The sequence below is a fragment of the Hypomesus nipponensis genome, chromosome 18 (genome assembly GCF_054491055.1).
Source record: "Hypomesus nipponensis isolate SF chromosome 18, ASM5449105v1, whole genome shotgun sequence".
Taxonomy (NCBI): domain Eukaryota; kingdom Metazoa; phylum Chordata; class Actinopteri; order Osmeriformes; family Osmeridae; genus Hypomesus; species Hypomesus nipponensis.
In genome coordinates, this window is record NC_140378.1 from 2732168 (window position 1) to 2756162 (window position 23995).

The 23995-nt window shown below is 42.3% G+C and overlaps 5 protein-coding genes and 1 long non-coding RNA gene across 7 annotated transcripts; 4 read left to right on the forward strand and 2 right to left on the reverse strand.

Annotated features, from left to right (window-relative positions):
- The first annotated feature begins 1082 nt into the window (after window positions 1-1082).
- On the forward strand, window positions 1083-4562 carry LOC146250840 (vesicular inhibitory amino acid transporter-like). The gene is made up of 2 exons (XM_084680604.1): window positions 1083-1843; window positions 2647-4562. The coding sequence occupies exons 1-2, from the start codon at window positions 1451-1453 to the stop codon at window positions 3832-3834; spliced, it is 1581 nt and encodes a 526-aa protein (XP_084536730.1). The 5' UTR covers window positions 1083-1450; the 3' UTR covers window positions 3835-4562.
- Window positions 4563-4786: 224 nt separating this feature from the next.
- LOC146250841 (bactericidal permeability-increasing protein-like) lies at window positions 4787-10012 on the forward strand. The gene is made up of 15 exons (XM_084681349.1): window positions 4787-5233; window positions 5549-5663; window positions 5864-5992; window positions 6307-6459; window positions 6560-6623; window positions 6822-6882; window positions 7129-7220; window positions 7444-7620; window positions 7711-7770; window positions 8112-8279; window positions 8427-8494; window positions 8576-8618; window positions 8757-8820; window positions 8960-9036; window positions 9144-10012. Exons 1-15 carry the CDS (start codon window positions 5062-5064, stop codon window positions 9177-9179), a joined length of 1479 nt encoding a protein of 492 aa, XP_084537475.1. The 5' UTR covers window positions 4787-5061; the 3' UTR covers window positions 9180-10012.
- A 1294-nt stretch (window positions 10013-11306) lies between these two features.
- Window positions 11307-12354, reverse strand: LOC146250842 (uncharacterized). Its single transcript, XR_014732165.1, has 3 exons — window positions 12233-12354; window positions 11875-11956; window positions 11307-11498 (listed from the first exon to the last, which is right to left on the reverse strand). It is a non-coding gene; the product is annotated as an uncharacterized LOC146250842 (long non-coding RNA).
- Window positions 12355-13743: 1389 nt separating this feature from the next.
- On the forward strand, window positions 13744-18403 carry LOC146250843 (bactericidal permeability-increasing protein-like). 2 transcript variants are annotated; one of them, XM_084680184.1, is made up of 16 exons: window positions 13744-13884; window positions 13974-14100; window positions 14378-14477; window positions 14682-14810; window positions 15173-15325; window positions 15499-15562; window positions 15790-15850; window positions 15976-16067; window positions 16497-16673; window positions 16764-16823; window positions 17217-17384; window positions 17532-17599; window positions 17681-17723; window positions 17801-17864; window positions 17982-18058; window positions 18158-18403. In XM_084680184.1, the coding sequence occupies exons 2-16, from the start codon at window positions 13998-14000 to the stop codon at window positions 18191-18193; spliced, it is 1395 nt and encodes a 464-aa protein (XP_084536310.1). In that variant the 5' UTR covers window positions 13744-13884; window positions 13974-13997; the 3' UTR covers window positions 18194-18403. The 2 variants fall into 2 exon arrangements, with proteins under 2 accessions (XP_084536310.1, XP_084536311.1); XM_084680185.1 differs by having other exon boundaries at window positions 17982-18049.
- Window positions 18404-18408: 5 nt separating this feature from the next.
- On the reverse strand, window positions 18409-22539 carry LOC146250844 (PRELI domain containing protein 3B-like). Its single transcript, XM_084680186.1, has 6 exons — window positions 22412-22539; window positions 21192-21360; window positions 20533-20622; window positions 20375-20445; window positions 20119-20221; window positions 18409-19976 (listed from the first exon to the last, which is right to left on the reverse strand). The coding sequence occupies exons 1-6, from the start codon at window positions 22441-22443 to the stop codon at window positions 19860-19862; spliced, it is 582 nt and encodes a 193-aa protein (XP_084536312.1). The 5' UTR covers window positions 22444-22539; the 3' UTR covers window positions 18409-19859.
- A 232-nt stretch (window positions 22540-22771) lies between these two features.
- Window positions 22772-23912, forward strand: atp5f1e (ATP synthase F1 subunit epsilon). The gene is made up of 3 exons (XM_084680188.1): window positions 22772-22912; window positions 23257-23378; window positions 23697-23912. The coding sequence occupies exons 1-2, from the start codon at window positions 22881-22883 to the stop codon at window positions 23372-23374; spliced, it is 150 nt and encodes a 49-aa protein (XP_084536314.1). The 5' UTR covers window positions 22772-22880; the 3' UTR covers window positions 23375-23378; window positions 23697-23912.
- The last annotated feature ends 83 nt before the right edge of the window (window positions 23913-23995 follow it).

The following is a 23995-nucleotide window of genomic DNA, read 5'->3' on the forward strand; positions in this document are numbered from 1 at the left end:
ACATGTGCCAATGAAAGCGCTGTCCAAGGTCCTGCATTACGCAGGCCGACTAAATTTAGACGAATTCCTTCGGTTACGGATATTACATTAGACAGATAAGCAATGTAGACAATGTTATTTAACATTTGAATGAACACTGAATAAACGACCACGTATAGCCTTCCTTGATTGATTACTAAGCTAGGGATGAATTTAAATATCTAAACATTTTTTTTTCATATTGTAAAAACTACAGGCCTGATAGGGATTTTTTATCATTCAGAAACGTGGCAATGTTTAGCCACACTGAATAAAACGGGCTTTGAAAACGAGAATGGATCAAAAATTAGGTTTTTCTTTTTCTTTGGGGAGGGTTGAATATTAGCAGTCATGAATATGGCCAATAAAGTATTTTTACATGCTGACCAAAAATGACATTTTGTTTTGGTGGAACCTTATACTATGGCAGGCCTTTATGATTTTAAATGACGAACTTCTTCCTCGAGCTATACCAGCTATGTTGTAAACTCAAATAATAACCTCCAAAATAATATCTTAAAGAAACATCAATAAAATTGACGCCATAAACTGAAGAAGATTAAGAAAAAATTAAAGGAAAAGAAATGTCTGGGAAACGATTTCTTGAATTTAGTTTTTGTTAGAGATAAGTTAGAGGCTATCCATTGGAGGAAACCAAATAAGAATGTATTCGATTTATTTAAACGCAATGTGTTGTGATTTAAATCTTTATCCTACTACACTATTAGGCTTATGGTGAAATTTGGGTCAAAAATCATTCGTATTGAGGATTTTGTCATTGATCCCAAACAAGGGAAATTGCGCCAATGAGGGGGTTCAGTCATGGGCATGCCACACACACACACCATTCCTCTGTGAGTCTGTCCCTCCTAACTACCCTATACCGACATCCTCTCTCTTATCTTTCTCTATTTTATACATTTCATGCCACCGTTTGAGTCAGGAGGGGTCTGTGCATGCTGAGCAAGTCATTACATTGGCAGTCTACGAAGGCACGTGCTTCGTACTCCTCTGACACACAGATTCCACCGCTCGCGCATTACACTTGTCACTGCTGTGGCACAGCTGAGCACGCGCCATCAGGACCAACAGGAACCGCTGCATTCGAGATCTGAAACTTGGAGATTTTTTACATTTAGAATCTAATGAGGACTTTGGATAAATCATATTCCTGGGATTTTTTTTTCTTCATTTATGTTGGTTGTCAAGAGTGCAAGAACCGAATTGCGCGTGACATGGATCATCAACACTGGCGACTGATGCTTTAACGGTTGAAGAAAAAAACGGTTGGGTAGCCGTTGGGGCAACTTCCAAAGGTCTTATCAACAGGCATGATTTTATAGCAGCAGTATAAATCTCTTGCACGGCTAATTTACCACTCTTCACTTTTTTGATCAAATTAGCATCTGAAACCACTCGTTTATATACAAATATGGCTCACTTAATCCGACACAAGATCACCAATAAACTGACCAATGCAGCCCACACGGTGTCCAACAAGTCCCAGGCCAAGGTCAGCGGTGTGTTTGCCAGGCTGGGATTCCAGGCCGCCACAGACGAGGAGGGTCTGGGCTTCGCAGGCTGCGACGACCTGGATTATGACTACAGGCAGGGTATGCAGATGGACGTGCTGCCTGGGGACGAGGAACGGGGAGAGATGGACGGAGACGGAATGATGGAGGGAGACAGCCACTACCAACGAGATGGCACCAGACCCCGCTCCTCCTCAGTCAAAAGCACAGGCCCCCCTAATGAGCTGCAGTCAGAGGACAAACCCAAAATCACGTCGTGGGAAGCAGGGTGGAATGTCACAAATGCTATTCAAGTAGGCTATCATTTAATTTTCGTTAACATTTTGCGACCTTAATTGCCAATTGGCGTTAGACAATATGCCTAACGCATATGAGGGGGAATTAAACACTTTAGGCCTAAAGTCACCTTGAACAATAGGATGTAGGCTAAGCCTTTTTCCCCAAAAATATAAAGCATGGTCTGTATTTCGCTATCGAACGAATTTTGGATTGTATTTCAATAGCCTGTTAACTTCACATAACCTCAAACAAAGACATATGTTAACTCTTTATAACATGTTTTGTCGGCTATTTTGACCAATTAATGCACAACAATCTCTGCCTTATTATTTATTCAAAGAATAAGGGGATTAATTTGGATTTTACGTTAAATATAATGGGATTATTCATCCTGAAATCTTTTATCGGTAAAAAACAGCCTCCTTGTCAACTTGAGATCGCGACTGCACGCGCCTGATTAGCCTCGGGCACGATCATGACATCATTATTCTTAAAGCCACATAATAAAACGGCATGATTTCAAAAAAGAGGCGATATATGTTTTTTGCTATCTAGATTCAATGTCTTGAAAATGCCATAGGTAATACACAAATGCAAAATAAAATATAACAAAAATAATACTAAGCGCAAAGTCTTCTCTCGGTAGGCCTATTAACCTCACAAATGTGTTTTTGCAAGGCTAATGTGTTTAATTTGTTTATGATATAGTTATATACCAACAATACATGTGATTGATGCGCGGCCGGCTTGGCCGGAGAGGCTGTCACTCTGATGAGGTCTTGTCCATAAACACTCCACTGCGCTTCTGTGTCCGCAGGGCATGTTCGTCCTTGGCTTACCATATGCCATTCTGCATGGCGGATACCTCGGACTCTTCCTCATCATCTTCGCCGCCGTGGTGTGCTGCTACACCGGGAAGATTCTGATCGCCTGTCTTTACGAGGAGAACGAGGACGGACAGCTGGTGCGCGTGAGGGACTCGTACGTGGACATCGCCAATGCATGCTGTGCGCCAAGGTTCCCATCCCTGGGCGGACACATCGTGAACGTGGCTCAGATAATCGAGCTGGTGATGACGTGCATCCTGTATGTGGTGGTCAGTGGAAACCTGATGTTAAACAGTTTCCCAAGCCTACCAGTGTCTCAGAAGGCTTGGTCCGTCATCGCCACCGTGGCCCTCCTTCCCTGCGCCTTCCTCAAGAACCTCAAGTCCGTCTCCAAATTCAGCTTGCTTTGCACCGTCGCGCACATTGTCATTAACGTCTTGGTGATCGCCTACTGCCTCTCCAGAGCACGTGACTGGGCCTGGGAGAAAGTCAAGTTCTATATCGACGTGAAGAAGTTTCCCATTTCCATCGGCATTATCGTGTTCAGCTACACATCACAGATTTTTCTTCCATCGTTGGAGGGCAACATGCAGAGGCCAAGCGAGTTCCACTGCATGATGGACTGGACCCACATCTCCGCCTGCGTCCTCAAGGGGTTGTTTGCACTGGTGGCTTACTTGACTTGGGCTGACGCCACCAAGGAAGTAATCACCGACAACCTGCCATCCACCATTCGAGCGGTTGTCAACCTGTTCTTGGTTTCCAAGGCGCTGCTCTCCTACCCGCTGCCATTCTTTGCTGCCGTGGAAGTTATGGAAAAGTCCCTATTCCAGGGCGGAGGCCGCTCCATGCTCCCTGACTGTTACGGGCCTGGCGGCCAATTGAAGTCCTGGGGGCTAGGCCTCCGGATCGGCTTGGTGGTTTTCACGTTGCTCATGGCCATCTTTGTGCCGCATTTCGCACTCCTAATGGGCCTCACGGGGAGCCTTACAGGGGCAGGCCTATGCTTCTTGCTCCCCAGTCTGTTTCATCTAAAGCTCCTTTGGAGAAAACTCTTATGGCACCATGTGTTCTTTGACGTCGCAATCTTCGTTATAGGGGGCATATGCAGCATATCTGGGTTTATTCACTCTGTTGAGGGTCTGATAGAGGCTTATAAATACAACCTTCATGACTGAAAAAACAGTCATTAAAATATACTTAGCGATATAAATGTCAATCTTAATGGCGCGTACGGCGCATACGACAGCTCGAGAGGAAACGTGTGTAATTGTGTTTATTTATTTTTTTGCCGTCGTGATTATGTGCAATAATAAACTAACATATAGGGCCTATGTAATAGCTACTCATACGGTGACGTTTTCTTTCACTAGGGATGAAACAAAGCCGTTCCTCGAGAAAGCATTTTCTTGTGTTACCAGGATCAAGACAGATTATCACAGCTTCTGTAAAGTTGACGACCATCACCGATCCAACTCAGAGTGTGTAGTGTTTATATGCGGAATGACATCTATGAATTGTGAAGAATGCAACGAACTTTAATCATTGAATCAACATTTCGAGCTGCTATAAATAGTTTTACTGAGAAAATTTGCTTGGAGGCACACGTCAAATGGTGCTATGGAAAACAAAAGAAAAGTCATTGTAGTTGTTTACTAATAATATGAACATTTCGATTCGTTTTGAATTGTGAGCCCAGTCTTCGTCAACGCATTAGGTTTCTGGTGTTTCAAGTGTCGTTTTGGATGAAGTGAATTAAGTGCAACTGGCTCCTAAATGTGTTATGAACCGTCAGTCCCATATTGTCTTCCTGTTGAACTTGTTCGTTGTGCTTTCATGGAATTAGGCTAATCATGATGTGTGAGAAACGAAAATTTGTTGAATTATCAGATGAATAAATCGAATATTTTACGCCTCGTGATTTTGTAGCCTATGTGTTTTTGTAGGCTTAACGGGATTCAGGTTTTGAGGTAGAGAGGGGTGTCATTCGTCATTGTAGCCAACACAGAATTACTGAGAAACATTACATGCACTGTGAAAAACACGGTCGGACTTTCACTTCCTAATTTGTTTTTATCTTTAGGGTATAGCCAACAGTACGAAGTCTTTACTTTTCAGAATCATGTCGACGTTCTGAGAACTTCACTGCATGGAGACAAATTAAGCCAATCCATAAGAAGCCGAATCAAACGCCACAGTCTATTTTAGCTTTGATAACCTTGTCGTTTTCTAGTCCACTGACGGAACCCTGTTCTGCAGGTTTCTTCACAGAGCCTCTCTATAAGAGGAAGATAGACTTTATAAAAATCACTCTATAAGGAAGTTGATTTGCCATACGGAGAACCTTGAACCAAACTGCAAACGTCTACAGCTGGCTGTCTACTGGGTACATTACATTTTATTTAATGTTAATTTCGAGTTTAGATCATTTAGTTTTCCCCAGGAAAATTGTCCAGAGTGGTCTCATCTGTAGCATGTTGCCCTACCTGGTGTTTGTGCTGCTGACTCTTTCCACACACACACATGGAGAGAACCCTGCTATCAAGTTCATCCTCACAGACAAGGGACTTCAGTATGGTGAGACCAACACTCTGCATGACATGTAGGGCAACACTTCAAGTATTTCAATTTATTGATTTGGATAATAACTGTTTGATTATACTGCTCTTTCTGGGATCTACTATAAATACATTCAATCAAGTAACTTAATGTCTGAGTACTCCATTTAGTGAATTGGAATTCCCCAAAGGTTCCCAGCTCATGTATCACATTGGGATCATTACAGCAAATCTGATGGAAATAAATATATTCTTCTAACAAAATGTAATTATCCATAATGTTGACAATTTGCAGCATTTTTTAAAACTTTTTCTTCCTGTTGTCCACTTCTAGGGAAACACATGGCTGCTTTGGTGTTAACGGAGAAGATGAAAAACATGTCCTTTCCTGACATCAGTGGAGGAGTCAGCATTGGTTTGCTCGGAACTGTAGACTATGTCCTCAGTGGGTAAGTAGTAGAGATCAGGGAAGAGATTAAGATGAGCTGGGCCCCAACACCTGTCAGTCCTCTACACACCCATATATGTCAAGGGTATTGTTACATTAACCATCATGGTAGTATTTAGCTGATCTCTGTGAATATTACGACATGGACCAAAATAAAACATCACTAACAACAATACACTCTCTATTCTCCTGTTCCTGCAGGATGTCTGTCTCCCAGTGTGATTTCCCAGAACCCTCAGTGGACTTTTATGAGGAAGTCGGACTCAAGGCAGTTGTCTCTGACCTAAACATGAGAGTGAATGGGAGATGGAATACCAACTTTGGAATCATGTGAGTCAGTCAGATGTCTTATGTTCCACTGTCCCACCAGGGATTAAATGACCCAGCACTTTCGATTTATCCAGGAGAGTGGACAGCTGAAGGGGAAACTTAAAACCAATTGAATTTAAATGTGCTATCTTTTCTGTTCTGTTTCTTTCATAGAGAAAACAATTCTTTGACCCTAGATCAACTGATCATTTGATTACATTGTGTTTCCTCTTTAATTTGATCCTAGTTACTTGTGGTTTGCCATGGGTTGTCCTCTCATAGTATGAATGTGTGTACTTGCATATGTGTGTTTGTGTGTGCGTGTGCTTTTGCAGATATGACAGTGGTTCATTTGACCTGGAAGTTTACAATGTAGGTGTGACGTCTGTGGTGAGGCTGGGTGACAACGAGGGACACCTGTCAATCTCCAGCAAGGCCTGCTCTGCTGAAATCGGTGATGTCAACATAAACTTCCATGGTGGTGCCAGGTGGGAAGTTAACTGTTGTATTATAGAGATGGAGAGATTTGTGTGTGTGACAGTGATTGAGACATCACTATAATTTAACATAATATTTCTTTATTGACAGTTTCATCTTTCAGCCTTTTGTGGACGGTTTTAAGGATCGTATCAAAGGTGAAATACTAGGGAAAGTAAGTCGTGGTTCCCTGGGAACAAGCCTAGTAGTGCTGTTGTAGACTTCAAACAGTGAACACACAATTTCCCATGAATAATCAACTCTCCTCCCAATAAACAAAGAAAACGGTACAATTGTATTGTACTTTTCATGTACGATTTCTTCATCCTGATTACAGATGAAAAAAACAAAAACTTTTTGTTACTGTACCCAGATCTGCCCAGCAATCCAGCAACAAACAGAAGACCTGGAGAGACAACTAGCGGCCATTGCAGGTACTGCATATGGAAGTAATTTGAAATATTAAAAACGGGGACAAAATGACTTATTAAAGCATGTCCAGCTAAGATCATTGAGTAGACGGCCAGACTAAAATGAACTCCAGTGAACTCAAATGTTAGTGATGTTCTCTGAGTTGATATCTGAGTGGCAATAAGACAACTCTCAATCTGTTAGTCAAGTTCACTGTGTCAGATGTTAATCTGTTAGTGATGTCTTCTGTGTTGCTGGTGGTCCACCAGTTTCCTTTCAGGTTGGTTTTGATCTGGTTTTGGACGTCCCTCTCTCCAGCTCCCCCCTTGTGGATTCTGCCAGCCTGGAGCTGGACTTCAAGGTAGCGCAAATTCCGCCTGTTCCACATGGATGTTGTGGATACACCTCCACCAAACACTGGTCCTTTAAACACAGTGCACATCTGATCTGAGTACCTCAGAATCTGAGAATAAACCTCAAGGTAGGGGTTGGCTATCCAAGTCAGGATCCTTGCTAAGATTGTTGTTATTAACGATATCTTGGTCTCGTTCTAGTCCCAACATGTTGTGGTTTGTGTCATACAGGGTGAGTTCTACAGTGCCAAGAGCCACACAGATCCTCCTTTCCAGGTGGAAAGCTTCTCTCTGACCCGCCAGGACTCTTACATGCTCTCACTGGGCATGTCTGAGTTCACCGCCAATTCCGTTTCTTACTCCTACTTCTCCACTGGGGTCCTTGTTGCCCACATAACTGACAAAATGGTGAGTTTTTCTGCTCTATGTCTCAGTGTCTGTTTTTCTGCTACTGAAAAACAACTGTCTTCATATTCGGCCTCCAATGTGTTTGGTCAGATCCCAGCGGTCTCTCCTCTGCGTCTCAATACCAGCTCCTTTGGTAAACTCATCCCTCAGGTAAACATATTTCGTCTTGAACCTTTTTATTACACTACCATGCTTATAGCAGACACAGTACACAGTAGTGGTTGCTTCTTTTACTATAGGCAGAGAGCTACAGCCACCCAGTGGCGAGATGAGCAAATATCAGCAGAATAAAGTAAATTTAGCTCACTTTATCTACTCCACTGTTCCTGTGCCATGTCCATCACTTCCTTTCCACCCCCAACCTCTTCCTTCTCCTCCCACTGTTTCTTCTCCTCCTCTTCCTTCATCTCCTTCGCCTCCATCACCTCTTTTTCTACCTCCTGCTTCTCCTTCTCCTTCTGTTTCTCTTCCTCTTCTTCCTCCTCATCCAGCTGCCAAAGCTCTTCCCTGACCTGCTGATGGAGCTCAGTGTGTCAGCCAGGAAGGTCCCCATGTTCTCCTTTCTGCCTGGGGAGGTGCAGCTGGGGCTCCCAGGCATTGTCTCCGCCTTCGCCGTTCAGAACAACGCAACCCTCACCCCGCTATTCAAGCTGCAAGCTGTGAGTACCACAGTGACTCCATGGGATGTCTTACATGGAGTCAGAGTTCTCTATGTTGCAATGTAAATCAGATGGATCTGTGTTGATTATTCCATCCTGTTCAGTGAGTGTCTTTGCAGCTAGATGTGATCAGATGTGTCTCTGCAGGACTCAGTGTTCAGTGGTCAGGTCTCCATCTCAGGGAACAAGGTCCGAGGCTCCGCAGTGCTGAGCAAGTAAGACCCAGAAGTTGTCTGATGAGATGCTGCTTGTGTTCTGACTATTATCACTCAGTAACACAACTTTCTTTCGGATAGTTTTACCCTCACACTGGTGTCCAGTGAAATTGGACCGTTCAAGGTAGGATGGTCAAATAGTTTCTGTGGTACATTCTAATAGTCCACGTTAACAGCGACACTGCATAGTGATAAAGACAAGTTCAAGACAAGTTCAACATCTACATACCTACAGACTGACCATCATTTTATGTTTTTCTAGGCTGCTTTCCTTGAGAACCTAGTGATGTTGGGGATAAAAACAGTTGTATTGCCTAAACTGAATGGTAAGAACCTGAAAAATGTAATACACCAAACATACATTTTGTCTCAGTTTTGAACGGAGACAATATACCAGTGCAATAAAGTGAAACTCATATTGACCCAGTGTGAAGCACTATTAGATGTGACTCTCTTTTCTTTCAGCCAAACTGGGAGAGGGGGTGGTTTTACCCAGCCTACATCACATCCAGCTGATCAACCCAGTCCTGAAGGTGAATAAGGTCAGTAACCATGCTGTTAACTGTATGTCCATTATGTACAGAAGTAAACCTTTTATACGAAACAGAACATTTCAACATGGCTTACCCCATCTTCTTATGCCTTTCAGGGTTTTATAGCGTCTTCCTGCGACTTTGATGTCTAGTCTGTAGACATGGGGCGCCACTGACTCACATTGCCTTCCACAAGCCAAACTGAAGTTTGATGATCAAACTGACTCCTGACACTTTCATACATCATGTAGGACAGGACAAATGTTTGTTAATTGATTCACTCAATCAAATAAGTTGATGACAACTGATTCTACAACTGTACTTTTCACAGATAAACAATACCATGTTGTTTTCAACCATAGAAAGTTGTTGTGAAAGACTTTAATTTCAGTTTATTTTAGAACAGAGAACAGTTTTGTTGTAGATGTATTTCAGATAATCAATCACTAAACTTGTTACATGTCCTTCAAACTCATATTTATGAAGCAGAACAACCATTACACCAACATAACTATCTTTGACACACAAACATAAGACAGTAACACAAAATCATTGAGCCATGAATCAGATGGGATCAGGGGGTATTCTAGGTAGCGGGTTTAACAAACTGTGAGCCTAACCCTGAACTCTGAGTTGATCTACTCTAAAATGGGAAACCTTTCGGTTCCAGAAAAGAGAACTAGCAAGGTTCTAACACAAGAGTTAACCCTTGTGTTATATTCGGGTTATTGTGACCCCCCCCCCCCACGTCTTACGACAACTTTACCTGGGGTCAGATGGCTGAGCGGTTATGGAATCGGGCTATTAATCAGAAGGTTGCCAGTTTGATTGTCGTGCCAAATGACGTTGTGTCCTTGGGCAAGGCACTTCACCCTACTTGCCTCGGGGGAATGTCCCTGTACTTACTATAAGTCGCTCTGGATAAGAGCGTCTACTAAATGTAAATGTATCTCATACAAAAATAAAGTAAAGCATTTTCTTTTAACCGTCGGGCTGTCTCACACCCCCCACAGCGCGAAGGTTAAAATAAATGGCTTTTTATTTGTTATTGTATTGGTTAAAGGTGTCCCAGCACGATGATGGGTCGATGTGAACCTTGAGGTCATTGTGACCCAAAGGCAGCACAAGGGTTAAAAGCCAACATCAATGGAGCTCCAATACTAGGATCCACCATGGCACCCGGCTACAAAAAACGTCCTACTTCACCACACTTGAGATATAAGTTTTATTACGTGTTTATGGTCAATCTGAGCATATATTCCGGATATTTTATTTGAAAGGCTTATGTGGAATTATGACAATAATGAATAGAAAAACAAATTTGGATCCTTTTGAACAGAGCAAGGATGCTGTATACAGTGAGATGTTAATTTAATGGCAGGTGAATTTTGCATGTGGAACTGTGGAATTTAATGTAATCTCATGCATTCCCAGTTACAAGTAAATGAGTTGTACAAACTGCATCTCATAAAGAAAATGCCAAAAACTGACCAAGAGAAGAATAAAGGCTACTCATGAAAAAACTTGGGTAAACCTTTGGGGAAAAGAAGACTAGGAACAATATAGAGAAGGTTGTAACATTTACTACTGATTAGTAAGTAGTTATGTTTCAGAATATATCCACTGAACTATTTTTTCCTATTTGTTTGATTGAAAAACTATTTCCAAATTGTTAAAATGATTCTATTTTAACTTTAAGAATGGGAAATACACTGCTCTACATGCAATTCAGCGAAATTCCCCTCATATTCCTTTAACTATCAATCCAGCTGTGTGCTCCAAAAAAAACCCATACATATCAGCAACCTTTCATCAGGATTTGGGGCCTATATCTCTGGCGTTTATTCATTGAGTATGAAGAGACAACTGTTCAATGTGCACCACCGCCACCTACTGGTTATTTCTTAAACCCGTTAAACCCGTTAAACCCAAAATAATAACGTGAAGTACTTCTCAGTGGCAGGGAGAAAAACTGTAAATTTAAAAACATTCACATTATCTGATTCCTATCCTTATTGAAAAACTCAACTTTGCTCTACTTGTGTCTTTTGCCTTGCTCATCTTCCCAAATGTTTCCCCCATATTTCTGCCACTTTATGTGGCCTTTTTTCGTCACAATAATGGACCTGTTGTTGGGGATGCGCAAGTTCTCAGAGATGACCTTCAGAAATTCATTACTGGAGTCGTTGCTTTCCAAAAATACGGTGACGTAAAGTGGCCCTCTTTCTATAATTTTGCCAAATTCTTTTTCAGGAATAAGTATGAAGCGGACACGGGAGTCGGCTTTGAAAATCATCTTTGTTGATTGCCTCGCTTCTCCAATCCCAGTGGCATTCCCTTTGACATTGACTTTAATCACCAGCTCCTCCAGCCGCATTGTATCCACGCTGTAGTAAACCCGGATGGGCATCCCCGAGGCATTGGCCACATGGGTGATTGTGCTCCCCATTATAGATCGCAGATACAAAGATCTATGGAGTAAGTGTGAAAGAGGCAGTGATGCTTATAATGAATTGCAATTACCAAGCACCTTTTAAGGATCTATTGCACTTTACAGGGAGGTGGGTGGCAGGTTAACTTGACCACATGACAAGACGCATATATTAATGTTGCTTAATGTAATATAAGACCTTGTGGGCATGTGGGCACGTATTTGGCCTTTGGACAAAACTGCCCTGGTTATTTTTCCATGGGATTGTGAACAACAACAGTTTGTTTCTGTGACCATAACTAAGCAAAGGAAGGTCAGATGAGCCAAGATTTATCAGATTTATGTTAAGAAAAACAGGCATAATGACAATCCAACATAAACGTTTGTGGAATTAGTTCAGTGAAGCCAAAGGTTACCTTTTGAACTTTACCCAGAAGGGTTTAAGATAAATCTGCCTTAGTTGGACTCCCCACCCACTTTGTTTCAAAAGTGGATTATCTGAAAATCAGAAAGACAAAACTATTGTAAGGTCTCTTTAAGTTTGTGTATGTCAACTGCGTCTTTCTGTTCTCTGACCATAACTAACTATAACTATATGGACGGTTTAAACGAGCCAAGGATATCATGTTTTGGTTGCAGTTTGTTTGTCTGTCTGTTTGCATGATTATATGTAAAAACTACCGGCCCGATTTTCATGAAACTTCGTGGAAAGGTGTCAATACACTACGCTTACTTGTAACAGACTGACAGATTAAAAAGTATAGGCCGACTTACCAAGGACAAAACGGCAGATTTACGAAGGCTCAAACGATGAATAGTAGACTGTCTTCCTGTACTAGAAAAAAGAAAGTGGGTCACTAACAGTATAGGATCTTCGGTTTCGGTTTTGCTTTTTTCGCTTTTGGCAGTTGCACGTAGCGTTGGAAGTTTCACGTCCTATAAGGCCTCTTTAAAAGACGCGCGGATACGCACACACTCAGCCCGGTTGTTGTATGATCAGTGCTGCTGCCGCCCTCCACCATCCCCTTCTCCCCCATGCTGTCTGTATGTTCTATCCATCAGGGGCATAGGCGTACATTTAGGGTGGGACGGTAGGGACATGTCCCCTCCAATGTTTATGAAACATGTAATGAGGGTTTAGGTTGGTTGAGGGGCAGTTCGTGAAGCCCTCTGTGACATGCTTGCGTGTAAAAAGTGCATTTTCAGTCCTCCTCATATATTCAAGCAATAATGATAACAAATTTGGCGTCAAGGTGCTCACATTGTTGCCAGATTGTAAATGGTATCATACCAAAGGCTTAAAATGATCGTATTCGGAGGATAATTATCGTGCATTTGGCAACACTGAAAAGGCGGTTGACCAATGACAGTTCTTTCTACAGTCAGAGCTGGCGCAAGAAGGTGGGACGTAAGGGAGAGACCCTTTCCAAAACTTGTAAGGGCATAATAACTAGTTTGTGAAAGACCCAGAGAAAGGCAAATATCCGACGAGGCAAAATCCCGGACGATTTTGGAATCCTTGCCAGACGCATTTTTTAGGTCTCAAAAAGAGGACATGTCCGGCTAAAAGAGGACGTCTGGTCACTCTAGTAAAACTGTGTCTCCAGCAATGTTCAAATCAAACATACGCCCTTGATCAGGGGGATCTTTATTGTTCCCTGCCTCATGTCATGTTGCATCGAGGAGGCAGGGAGTGCCTCCCTTAGAGCATCCACTCCGCCAAAGTTAAATCTACATGTCCATATCATGTAACAATAAATGCTAAAATCTAATACGTGATTGTTGTTTCAGTATGATGTTTTAAATGAATGAATAAAGACAGACAGCAATGTCAAGTTCACAAGCCGTGTTCCAACATTGTACAAGTCCCTACACGCGGAGTCCGGGGAACTGGGGGAGTATGGAAACAAAGCTGTGACATAATGTTTTGAAAAAAAGCAGTGACTACCTAATAATGAAATTGAAACACCACCGAATATGTTGGTTTTGATTTCACCTATTTAAAATCAATGTAATTTTTTGAAATAATAACATTATTTCAATGTAATCCAAAACTTCAAGGTTTGGAAATTCAGGTTGCTCAAATTCGAACAGTAAAGTTCAGATGCCAATAATTCGAACTTAAAACTTGAGGCAAGAACATTTGAGCCGAAAGATGTTGCAGTCTGAATTTTCGGCTGAAATGTTTGGGGTTCGAATTTTTGGGATCTGAGTTTCACCATTCGAATTCAGACACGCACATCTTGTTATTGAGAGCATGTGATTCAAACGTTATACACGTGGTATCTCAGCTCACAGAGGCTGAGTTTCACTTCTCAGTGAGAGGAAGCTAGTTTATAAACTTCTCAAAATAAGGAAGTGGGGATGTCACAAGGAGAAGCCTTGAACCAAACTGCAAACATCTTCAGCTGCTTTCTATAAACTGGGTAAATCACATTTTTACATTTAATTGAATGCTATTTCTGCCGTGGTTACCATGGTCAAATGAGAGATTCATTCATTGTGTTTCTAACAGTGGGTATCCAGAGGGGTCTGCAGCATGTTGCCTTACCTGGTGTTTCTGCTGCTGAGTCTCTCCACACACACACATGGAGAGAACCCTGCTATCAAGCTCATCCTCACAGACAAGGGACTTCAGTATGGTGAGACCAACTGAGTCCTTTCAATTAATTGATTTGGATGTATATTGATTGTTTTGATCAAACTGCTCCTTTATGGGACAAAAAATGTAATGAGGAAAAAAAAAAAAATCCTAAATGGTTCACAGCTTGTGTGTTCATCATTTATAATGCCCAAAGAAATGGCCGTATTGGAATTGTTACAGCAGATCTTCTGGAATTAAATTGAATTATCCATGATGATCCATATCATCAATTATTAGTCAAATCTGACATTCTTCTTCCCACTGTCCATTTCCAGGGAAACACCTGGGAGCAGGGTTTGTGCAGGACAAGATAAAGGATATGTCATTTGCCGACATCAAAGGAAGAATTGGCCCAGTGAAATATGTCCTCAGTGGGTAGGTAACGAACGTCAGAGAAAGATAAGCTAGGTTCTTAGACCAGTCAGTCCTTGGCACACCATCACTGCCTAATCAGATTTCATATTAAAGAGTCTCACTTTAGCTACTATCATGTTAACATTTAGCTCTGGCTGTTGCCACAAGAGTCACAATAAAATATTAAATAACAACAATATGCTCTCTTCTCTCCTGTCCCTACAGGGTGTCTGTTTCTCAGTGTGATTTCCCAGAACCCACAGTTGACTTTAATGAGGGGGTCGGCTTCATGGCAATGATCTCTGGCCTGAATATCAGAGTGATTGGGAAGTTGAAAATCACATTTGGATTCATGTGAGTTATGACATAACAATACTAAAAACCTAACAATAGAATTGTTACCATATATTTTTGTGATGAGTGTAGTATGTATCAAACAATACTAATTACTGAATGGTTATTGAATTACTCAAATGACAGAATGAATCTGTTTTTTATTATTGGTTTATGTAAGCAGAAGTGAAACAGAGAACTTGCTGAGTGAGATAGTTGTTTACCAACAGTTCTGCAGACAACGTGATTAAAATGTCTTTACTCAAATGTATTCTCTTCTTTTCCATTATATGCAGAGGATTTTGCTAATTTTTGTGTGTGTGTGTGTGTGTGCATTTATCTGTGTCCATTCGTCTGTTTGTTTGTGTGCATTTTTTTTGCAGACATGTGGGTGGTTCCTTTGACCTGGCAGCTTTTAATGTAGGTGTGACTTCTGTGGTGAGGCTGGGTGACAATGAGGGACACCTGTCAATCTCCAGCAAGGCCTGCTCTGCTGAAATCGGTGATGTCAGCATACACTTCCATGGTGGTGGCAGGTGGGAAGTTAACTGTTGTATTATAGAGATGGAGAGATTCATATATATAAGCATGTGTTTGTGTCTGTAATAGAGTGTGAATGGGGGAGAGGGGGAGAGAGAGACAGAGAGAGAGACAGAGAGAGAGACAGAGAGAAAGGCATCATAACCTTTCTATGAACGTTTTTTTACAGATCAATATCCAAGATGGTTATAAGCCTTTTTAAGGGTCATTTCAAAGGTGAAATACAGGGGAAGGTAAGTAATGTTTTCCTGGTAACCTATAGATTCTCTCTGCTCATCATCATTATCTTCATTCTAAAATGTGAACAAGCCCAGTAGTGTTGTTGTAGACAATTTTCCATGGATACAGTCAACTCTCTCAACAACCACAGGAAATAGTAAAATCGTACGTTGACTTTGCTTTGTCAGAATCATTGTTTCATGATAAATACTGATAACAAACATTTTGTGACTGCACTCAGATCTGCCCAGCAATCCAGCAGCAAATAGAAGACCTGGAGAGACAACTAGCGGCCCTTGCAGGTACTGCATTTGGAAGTCTTAAAATGAGAACACTGACACACACAATGTACAATCTGTTAGTCAAGTTCACTGTGTCAGATGTTAATCTGTTAGTGATGTCTTCTGTGTTGCTTGTGGTCCACCAGTTTCCTTTCAGGTTGGTTTTGATCTGGTTCTGGACGTCCCTCTCTCCAGCTCCCCCCTCGTGGACTCTGCCAGCCTGGAGCTGGACTTCAAGGTAGAGCAACTTCCGCCTGTCTCACATGGATGTTGTGGATACACCTCCACCAAACACTGGTCCTTTAAACACATCTGGTCGGAGTATCTCAGAGTCTGTCCTTAAACCTCAAGGTAGGGGAATGGGGTCCTCACTGTACAACCTCAATCGACTGGATGAAAATTGGGGTTGAGAGGGCCTTAATCCTCTGGAAATTCACAGCCATTTCCTCTCCACACACAGCTCTGTAGTCACACAAATTGTGGTCTGCCCGATAGTCAACCACCTAAGAAACCAATGGGGCTTCCATCTCCATTTGCCTCCTTTTCTCCCTAAGCAGCTTAAGCACTAGAGAAATGCTATCCAGTCAGGATCCTTGCTGAGATTGTTGTTATTAATGATATCTTGGTCTCGTTCTGGTGCCAACATGTTGTGGTTTGTGTCATACAGGGTGAGTTCTACAGTGCCAAGAGCCACACAGATCCTCCTTTCCAGGTGCAAAACTTCTCTCTGACCCGCCAGGACTCTTACATGCTCTCACTGGGCATGTCTGAGTTCACCGCCAACTCAGTTTCTTACTCCTACTTCTCCACTGGGGACCTTGTGGCCCACATAACTGACAAAATGGTGAGTTTTTCTGCTCTATGTCTCAGTGTCTGTTTTTCTGCTACTGAAAAACAACTGTCTTCATATTCGGCCTCCAATGTGTTTGGTCAGATCCCAGCAGTATCTCCTCTGCGTCTCAATACCAGCTCCTTTGGTAAACTCATCCCTCAGGTAAACACATTTAGTCTTGAACCCTTTAATCACACCCCCATTCTTAGAACAGACACAGTACCGGTAGTTGCTTTTCTTAATTATTGGCAGAGATCTGCAGCCATCCTGTGGTGGGATAAACAAATGTCAGATGTCAAATGGATAAACAAATGTCAGATGTCAAATGGATAAACAAATGTCAGATGTCAAATGGATAAACAAATGTCAGATGTCAAATGCACCTCCTTCTCTTCTCCTACTGTTTGTTCTCCTCTTTTTCCTCCTTCTCCTCCTCTACCGCCTTCTGTCCTTTCTCCTCCTCTTCTCCTATTGTTTCTTCTCCTTCTCCTCCATCACCTCTTATTCTACCTCCTTCTCCTTCTGTTTCTCTTCCTCTTCTTCCTCCTCATCCAGCTGCCAAAGCTCTTCCCTGACCTGCTGATGGAGCTCAGTGTGTCAGCCAGGAAGGTCCCCATGTTCTCCTTTCTGCCTGGGGAGGTGCAGCTGGGGCTCCCAGGCATTGTCACCGCCTTCGCCGTTCAGAACAACGCAACCCTCACCCCGCTATTCAAGCTGCAAGCTGTGAGTACCACGGTGACTCCATGGGATGTCTTACATGGAGTCAGAGTTCTCTATGTTGCAATGTAAATCAGATGGATCTGTGTTGATTATTCCATCCTGTTCAGTGAGTGTCTTTGCAGCTAGATGTGATCAGATGTGTCTCTGCAGGACTCAGTGTTCAGTGGTCAGGTCTCCATCTCAGGGAACAAGGTCCGAGGCTCCGCAGTGCTGAGCAAGTAAGACCCAGAAGTTGTCTGATGAGATGCTGCTTGTGTTCTGACTATTATCACTCAGTAACACAACTTTCTTTCGAATAGTTTTACCCTCACACTGGTGTCCAGTGAAATTGGACCGTTCAAGGTAGGATGGTTAAACAGAGAGATTATGTCATCATATACATATGAGCACTGACCATTATATAATACATGTATTTCTAGACAACAGACCTTGAGAACATGTTGCGGTTCGTGATAGAAAATGGAGTATTGCCCAAACTGAATGGTGAGAACCTGGGTTTTAAATATACGACATTCAACAGACAATACACTATTCTAATGAAGTGAAACTCATATTGACCCAGTGTGAAGCACTATTAGATGTGACTCTCCTTTGTTTCAGCCAAACTGGGAGAGGGGGTGGTTTTACCCAGCCTACATCACATCCAGCTGGTCAACCCAGTCCTGAAGGTGAATAAGGTCAGTAACCATGCTATTAACTGTACGTCCATGAAAGTAGACTTTTTATACGAAACAGAACATTTCAACATGGCTTACCCATCTTCTTATGCCTTTCAGGGTTTTGTAGATTTTTCCTCTAATGTTGCAGTTTAATCTGTAGACAAGGGGCACCACAAGCCAAGGCCAACAATTCAACTGAATGTTTTCTGCAAATATGACTACAAAACATTGTATGACAAGATAATTGTTACTGATTAACTGAATTATAACTGAAATATATTGCTGACAAGTCTAAATATGTATTTTTCACAAATACAATTGCTAAATTGTTGTGAAATTAAAATGATCAAAAGTACACCCTCACACAGTTGTTTTATAAGACATTTATTTAGTTTTTTGAGTCACAGAAAAAAACATTGTACATCTAGGATAACCACAAGGTTTAGAGAACATGACTTTCATTGACGTCCAACTAGTTCTGGAGTTGACAGGGCTAAAGAACTCAATCTCCCACTCCTGTGTGAAACTAAGAGCAAAGCACACAATATTCTTCATGTCTACAAACAGGGCTAGTATAATCTGTACATGACAACGTACGACATCCACCCCACCATGTTCATGTCATTTGTTGTTGTTGAGACTTCAGCTCCATTTTGACATTCTTGGAATGTGTACCCCTGATACATTGTTTTATTCACACAGCTATGTTTTCTTCAAATATTGTGCATTGTATGACACTACACACAGCAGGAGCCTAGTCATGGAAGGACCAACACTCACGACAAGCTGCTGAAGGGGCAGCAGATCCGAGATTCTGAGGTTATAAACAGGGAAGGGAAACCGATATCTGGCTCAGATTCAATTCTTTATAAATACACCCTCCCATTTCCCCTTTCCTAGATAATCTCTAACATCATTGGATTTGACCCAATCATGTCTGATCTGTTTCCTTTTAGGAAGGAAGGCTGTATTATTAGAGATCTCAAACAGAGCCTGGGTCAGTTTGTAGCACCTGAATGGAGGAGTGTATTATATGGCGATGTGGAACAGAAACACCTCAGCGAGTAGGTAGCTGTAAAGATTGGCAGCTTTAGATTCTGTTGACACATCACATAGAACGGCGTCCAAAACAAATAAATACTGACTGACAATAACTAACAACCAATACCAGATGCAGAAACACTTGACAGCTTCGTTCAGTTATAAATACACCTGTAAAATAAATGGTGAGAGCCATTGCCGTGGTTCAAAATATATATAATTGCAACAAGGATGATACAATGTACTATACTGAACCAACTGCAATGACCATGGATTCTGAAAACAACCCGTGGTGTAAATCGTCACCTTACTGTTATGTAAATAAAATACATTTGAAAACAATAAGTTAAACTTACATGAAATTCCAGTTTGCACAATCCTGAAAATGAAGCAGAGTAGTAATACTCTTAATAAGTGTGTAGTCTTTGAAAGAGATGTATGTTAAGTAGATTTATGGCCTTACTAGCATTTTTGTCAGTTTGACTCTACAAACTGTCACTATGATAAGAGAAAAACGGAAGAGAAGCCTGGCGACATACAAGAGGCACTATGTGAATTCAACATATTAAAAGACTACGAGTCCCACAAGACTCAAGTGCAACCCTGTTCAACCCAGTGTTATATCATCAGCTGGACTCTACTGATGTGAGGTGGCTGAGGGAAGGAGGAGCGACACGCAGGAAGAGCAGTGGGTTGAAACAGGATGTGGATGCTCTGGCATTGAGGTGGTCACCCCTCTGAGGGGATAATGTTCAGTTTCATTCAAGAAGGTGGGCTATCACTTGTCAGCGACAGCTGCCGCCATGGGAGCACGCAATGTGCCACGTGCGGTGACAGCCAGCTCCTCAATCTCAGCGTTTAACCGCCTAATGACCCACTCCATCGCCTCACGCCCCTGAGAAAAAAACACACACACGACAAGGTCAACAGGAATGTGATGTAATTTACCATGTACTAGCTTTACCCGTGAGAGTGACAGGGATACACATGAGTGAATACGCAGAGAGAAAAGGGGGAGAGGTGGTCAGGGGTCTTACTTTTCCAGCGTTAGTAGAGATTGTATTGGCCATGAGGCCTTCCAGGTAGCTACTCAGACTGAACCCTTTAACAGTGATCAATGCTTCCTGTGTCAGCACCGTCCTAAACACACAAACAAACAGTTACAGACACATGTATGTATGTATGTACATACGTCTTATTCCCACAACTGTACATGACAGAAAGCAGACATTTGGTGTTAAATGGCACTCAGTGTATAGAGCGACACCCTGTGGGGATCAACCGCTGGCTTACTTGTCCGGGTCCTGTGGGTGAGGTCTGTAAGTCATCTTCTCGTCCACAGACACCATGTTCGTGAAGGAGATCTGGGGGAGGGAGGGGAGAGACTCGGGGTCATACGGCCTGAGTAACATACGGCCCACAGTAACACGGTTAGACCAGGGCTAACTCACATTAGAAGACTTGAGCTCGAAGGTCTTCTCTTTGGGGTCCACCACCGAGTGCTCGTGGACGTACGTGAATGTTCTGGTCGTCCCGATGAGCTGAAAAGAGCGAAGAAAGGAAGAGGAGACATTAGATGTTGATGTTTCAGATGGTGACGGTGCCCCTGATTAATTGTCTGTTGTCTCCACCCGCTCAAAGTCAAGGTCACTGAAGCAGATTGTGGAACTGCTCCAATTGAAGACTTTCCTCAGGAGATCTCCCTGAAGACATTTTCCATACTAACACTGGCCAGCTCCAGTTCCAAGGTGTGACAAATATTTACCCAAGTCTTTGTCACTGTCACTGACAAAACTGGTTAGTTTAATTCTAGCGGATAAAACAACCTTGGTTGAAGGTCTTTCAACAACCTTCAAAACAGGGTGATGTAAACGACTTAGAAACCACATATCTGTAACTTCCTGTTTGTAAACTCCTGACACATTTTCCGCAGAAAGGTGATGCCTTCACACAACCCATCACTGTGGGAAAGTGGTGGAATCAAAATATAAGGCATCTGGAAACAAAGACAAGTTATACCCAGATTGAGAGATCACAGATTGAACAAGGACTTCCTGGAACAGAAGCACCCTGGTGGGTGAGGAGAGCGATGCTGTACTGAGAGACTTACAGTGTTGGCCATGGACGGCAGACCCCACTCCGTACTGAGCAGCCTCCTGCTGTGGAGCCGTCCCTGGGTGTCCACACCGCGGTCCAGCACGTCTACGCCCACCACGCCTGGGTTCATGGGGTTCGGGTACTTCTGCATGGCCGCCTTCGTCACCGTCTCCCAAGGGTGGCTGAGGAGGAAGGGACAACGTTATCATCTGACTACTGCTACAGCCACAGAACATCAGCTCAAAATGCCAACAAAAACACATCAATGCACAATAACAAAAACTACATTAAATCGATATAATATCACCTGGTTTCAGATGGTTAAACAACTTATTTGTGTTTGGGTTGTTTTGGAGGTGATGTAAGAGTTAAGGGTTGTTTCACCAACAGTGAATAATATACCGAAACACATCTGATGATCCACTGATCTGAAGTCACAGTGGACCATACTAATGAAACCGCAAGACATAGATATGCATTATTCTGACTGAACACGATTATGTTATATGCAACCCAATAACTGTGACATAACTACCATTGACTTTGTAAGTATCTAATCTGTTGTTCCGTTTATTTCATTTAACTTATAATTAGCCTGTGTCGTCCACATTCCCGAATTGATGTGCCGTTGCCGATGAGTTATGACGGTACAGTAATTCTATCGTATGTACAGCCGAGACTGTTACGTAAGAAAGCGATACATAATGTTACTGTGTGGACAGGCCAGATCGTCGGGTGAGATAAGATCGACATAATTTCCCAAACGAGACAACGTTAACCAACACGTGTAAGGTGTCACATTCTGAAATTTGGTTTATTACATCCAGAAGAACTGGAAACCTCGCTTGTGGCAAAAGCCGCAAAATGAGACTTGCTAATCGTTAGCTAGACTAGCTGTCTGATCCTACCAACAAGGTTGCCGTCGTCTAAAGTTAGCCCTCTTAGCGCTCTTGTGCAATTTTTAGGTAGCTCCAACATAGATTCAGATATGAAACATGTTGTGGCCATGTTGACTACGTAAATACTTGTTAACTACCTACACAAGTCTAGCTGTGTTCGCCGTTGTTACGTGGTCGGCTGATGATGGCTACATAGCTAGCTAAAGTCAAAGAGCTAGCTAGCCTAACGTGACCAAGCTAACAAAACTCCACAAAAGAAACTTCAAATAACTATCTAGAAACTGTTTTAGGCGTAAAACGGAATGAACGACTGTAAGATGAAATCATCACTAACTTGAATATGTGTTCTGATGTCCAGATCTTCATTTTAAAGACCTTTTTTCCAGAGCTCTGGTAACGGTGACAGATGACAGCGTGACCGCTTTTTCTGTGAGGAAGGTGAAAGAGGAATCGGATCAACAGCCCCCCTCACGGTCAAAATTTGCGCGGCTCCACCCACTTCTCGAAGGAAACACCAATCAAATTGCGCATTTTCACATGGATAAAATATTATGATCTCTTGTCTATTTCCAATCGTGTCTTAAACAGGGTTCCGCGTGCATGTAAACGGTACGCTTTGTTTGACATAACATTTGATAAGAGGTATTTATTGAATGGTACGAGTATATAATTGCTCTTTTGAGGGGCGGTACCTACTGGCCGCCCAGGCTGTCAATCACACGCGATGCGCGTTTCGTAGACAAAGTTTACAACGTCATCACGTACATATCTGACCTGTCCTTGAGCGGAAGATCACTGGCAAAATGGTTGCATACTGGAGACAAGCTGGCCTAAGGTACAATTCTAAAATTTTCAGCTGTATGACAAAATATGCCTGTATTCCATCAGTAAAATCATGTAGTTATATATATTTTCTACTAGAATGCATACTTGTTTGTAACCTGTGTTATGAGCGATAACAAGTCAGCCAACATGCTAGTTTAGCTAAGCGCTCTTTTCTCTTCACCGCCTGTGTTATAAGAGCCGTATTTTACGTTACAGTTCACCTTCGCCTGTGTAATAACTCTCGATGGCGTTGTGTGTATGTCTCAGAATGCAGTTAGGGCTCGAATGTGTGTATGAGTGCGAATAGAACAAAATACACCGGTTAACGTCTGCACGTTACTCTGCCCTCTACAGCTACATTCGCTTCTCTGCGATCTGCGCGAGTGTCGTGCGCTCGGCGCTCAAGCCACAGTTTAAAGCTGAAGCAATGAAGCTCGCTGAAGCCAACGTCAAAGTCTCTAAACCAAAATAACCATGTAAGTATTTGTTTCTATCGTCCATACCAAAACACAAAGTGCCAAACACTAACTGCGTTCGACTTTATGCAGCGCCGGCGTCGCCTGCAGCCGCCTTCAAGTCATCCGGCTGTCGGCGCCGCAGGCGCGCCATGAAGTCGAACATACCTACTGGCTTTGCAGTTATGGTTCTGTAGAAGGGGCACACGTTTTTATAGATCATTAAAAAATAAAAACATTCAAGCAGCCCATCTGGGCAAGTACTTCAGTAAGCAAACTGGCAAGGAAATAACTTTTATATCAAACTCTATCCTAATGATCATTTATTGTGCTTTTCAGGATCTAAGGTCATGTTAAAGACATCTAATGGGAGTTCTTCTGGCGTGTGAAGACCAGCCCTACAAATCTGTGCATCTAGGATTGGACAGAGATGGAAGGTTGACATTTGTCTGTTGATGGAGAGATGTGGGAGTTACTTTAATGGAACTAAAATGTTGTTCTTCTTTAATTTGTAACAAAGGAAATAAATTACTTTATTAAAACTATTTGAAATGGCACATTACTGTGTGTCAATTTACTGTAGCAATGTATTATTTATTGAATGCTTTGGATAATTTCCCACATACTAGTACTATATT

What these genes read in the sequence shown, in the direction of transcription:
- LOC146250841 (XM_084681349.1), top strand. Translation starts at nt 5,062, where the DNA reads ATGTTAATTTCGAGTTTAGATCATTTAGTTTTCCCCAGGAAAATTGTC. An exon ending in GCCTGGAGCTGGACTTCAAG is followed by an intron (nt 7,221 to 7,443) that starts GTAGCGCAAATT and finishes TGTGTCATACAG; the next exon opens with GGTGAGTTCTACAGTGCCAA. An exon ending in TTGGTAAACTCATCCCTCAG is followed by an intron (nt 7,771 to 8,111) that starts GTAAACATATTT and finishes CTCCTCATCCAG; the next exon opens with CTGCCAAAGCTCTTCCCTGA.
- LOC146250844 (XM_084680186.1), bottom strand. Translation starts at nt 22,443, where the DNA reads ATGAAGATCTGGACATCAGAACACATATTCAA. An exon ending in ACATCAGAACACATATTCAA is followed by an intron (nt 21,361 to 22,411) that starts GTTAGTGATGAT and finishes CTTCCTCCTCAG; the next exon opens with CCACCCTTGGGAGACGGTGA. An exon ending in TGCCGTCCATGGCCAACACT is followed by an intron (nt 20,623 to 21,191) that starts GTAAGTCTCTCA and finishes CGCTCTTTTCAG; the next exon opens with CTCATCGGGACGACCAGAAC.
- atp5f1e (XM_084680188.1), top strand. Translation starts at nt 22,881, where the DNA reads ATGGTTGCATACTGGAGACAAGCTGGCCTAAG. An exon ending in TGGAGACAAGCTGGCCTAAG is followed by an intron (nt 22,913 to 23,256) that starts GTACAATTCTAA and finishes TGCCCTCTACAG; the next exon opens with CTACATTCGCTTCTCTGCGA.
- LOC146250843 (XM_084680184.1), top strand. Translation starts at nt 13,998, where the DNA reads ATGTTGCCTTACCTGGTGTTTCTGCTGCTGAGTCTCTCCACACACACA. An exon ending in GTGAAATATGTCCTCAGTGG is followed by an intron (nt 14,478 to 14,681) that starts GTAGGTAACGAA and finishes CTGTCCCTACAG; the next exon opens with GGTGTCTGTTTCTCAGTGTG. An exon ending in AAGGTGAAATACAGGGGAAG is followed by an intron (nt 15,563 to 15,789) that starts GTAAGTAATGTT and finishes GACTGCACTCAG; the next exon opens with ATCTGCCCAGCAATCCAGCA.
- LOC146250840 (XM_084680604.1), top strand. Translation starts at nt 1,451, where the DNA reads ATGGCTCACTTAATCCGACACAAGATCACCAATAAACTGACCAATGCA. An exon ending in ATGTCACAAATGCTATTCAA is followed by an intron (nt 1,844 to 2,646) that starts GTAGGCTATCAT and finishes CTGTGTCCGCAG; the next exon opens with GGCATGTTCGTCCTTGGCTT.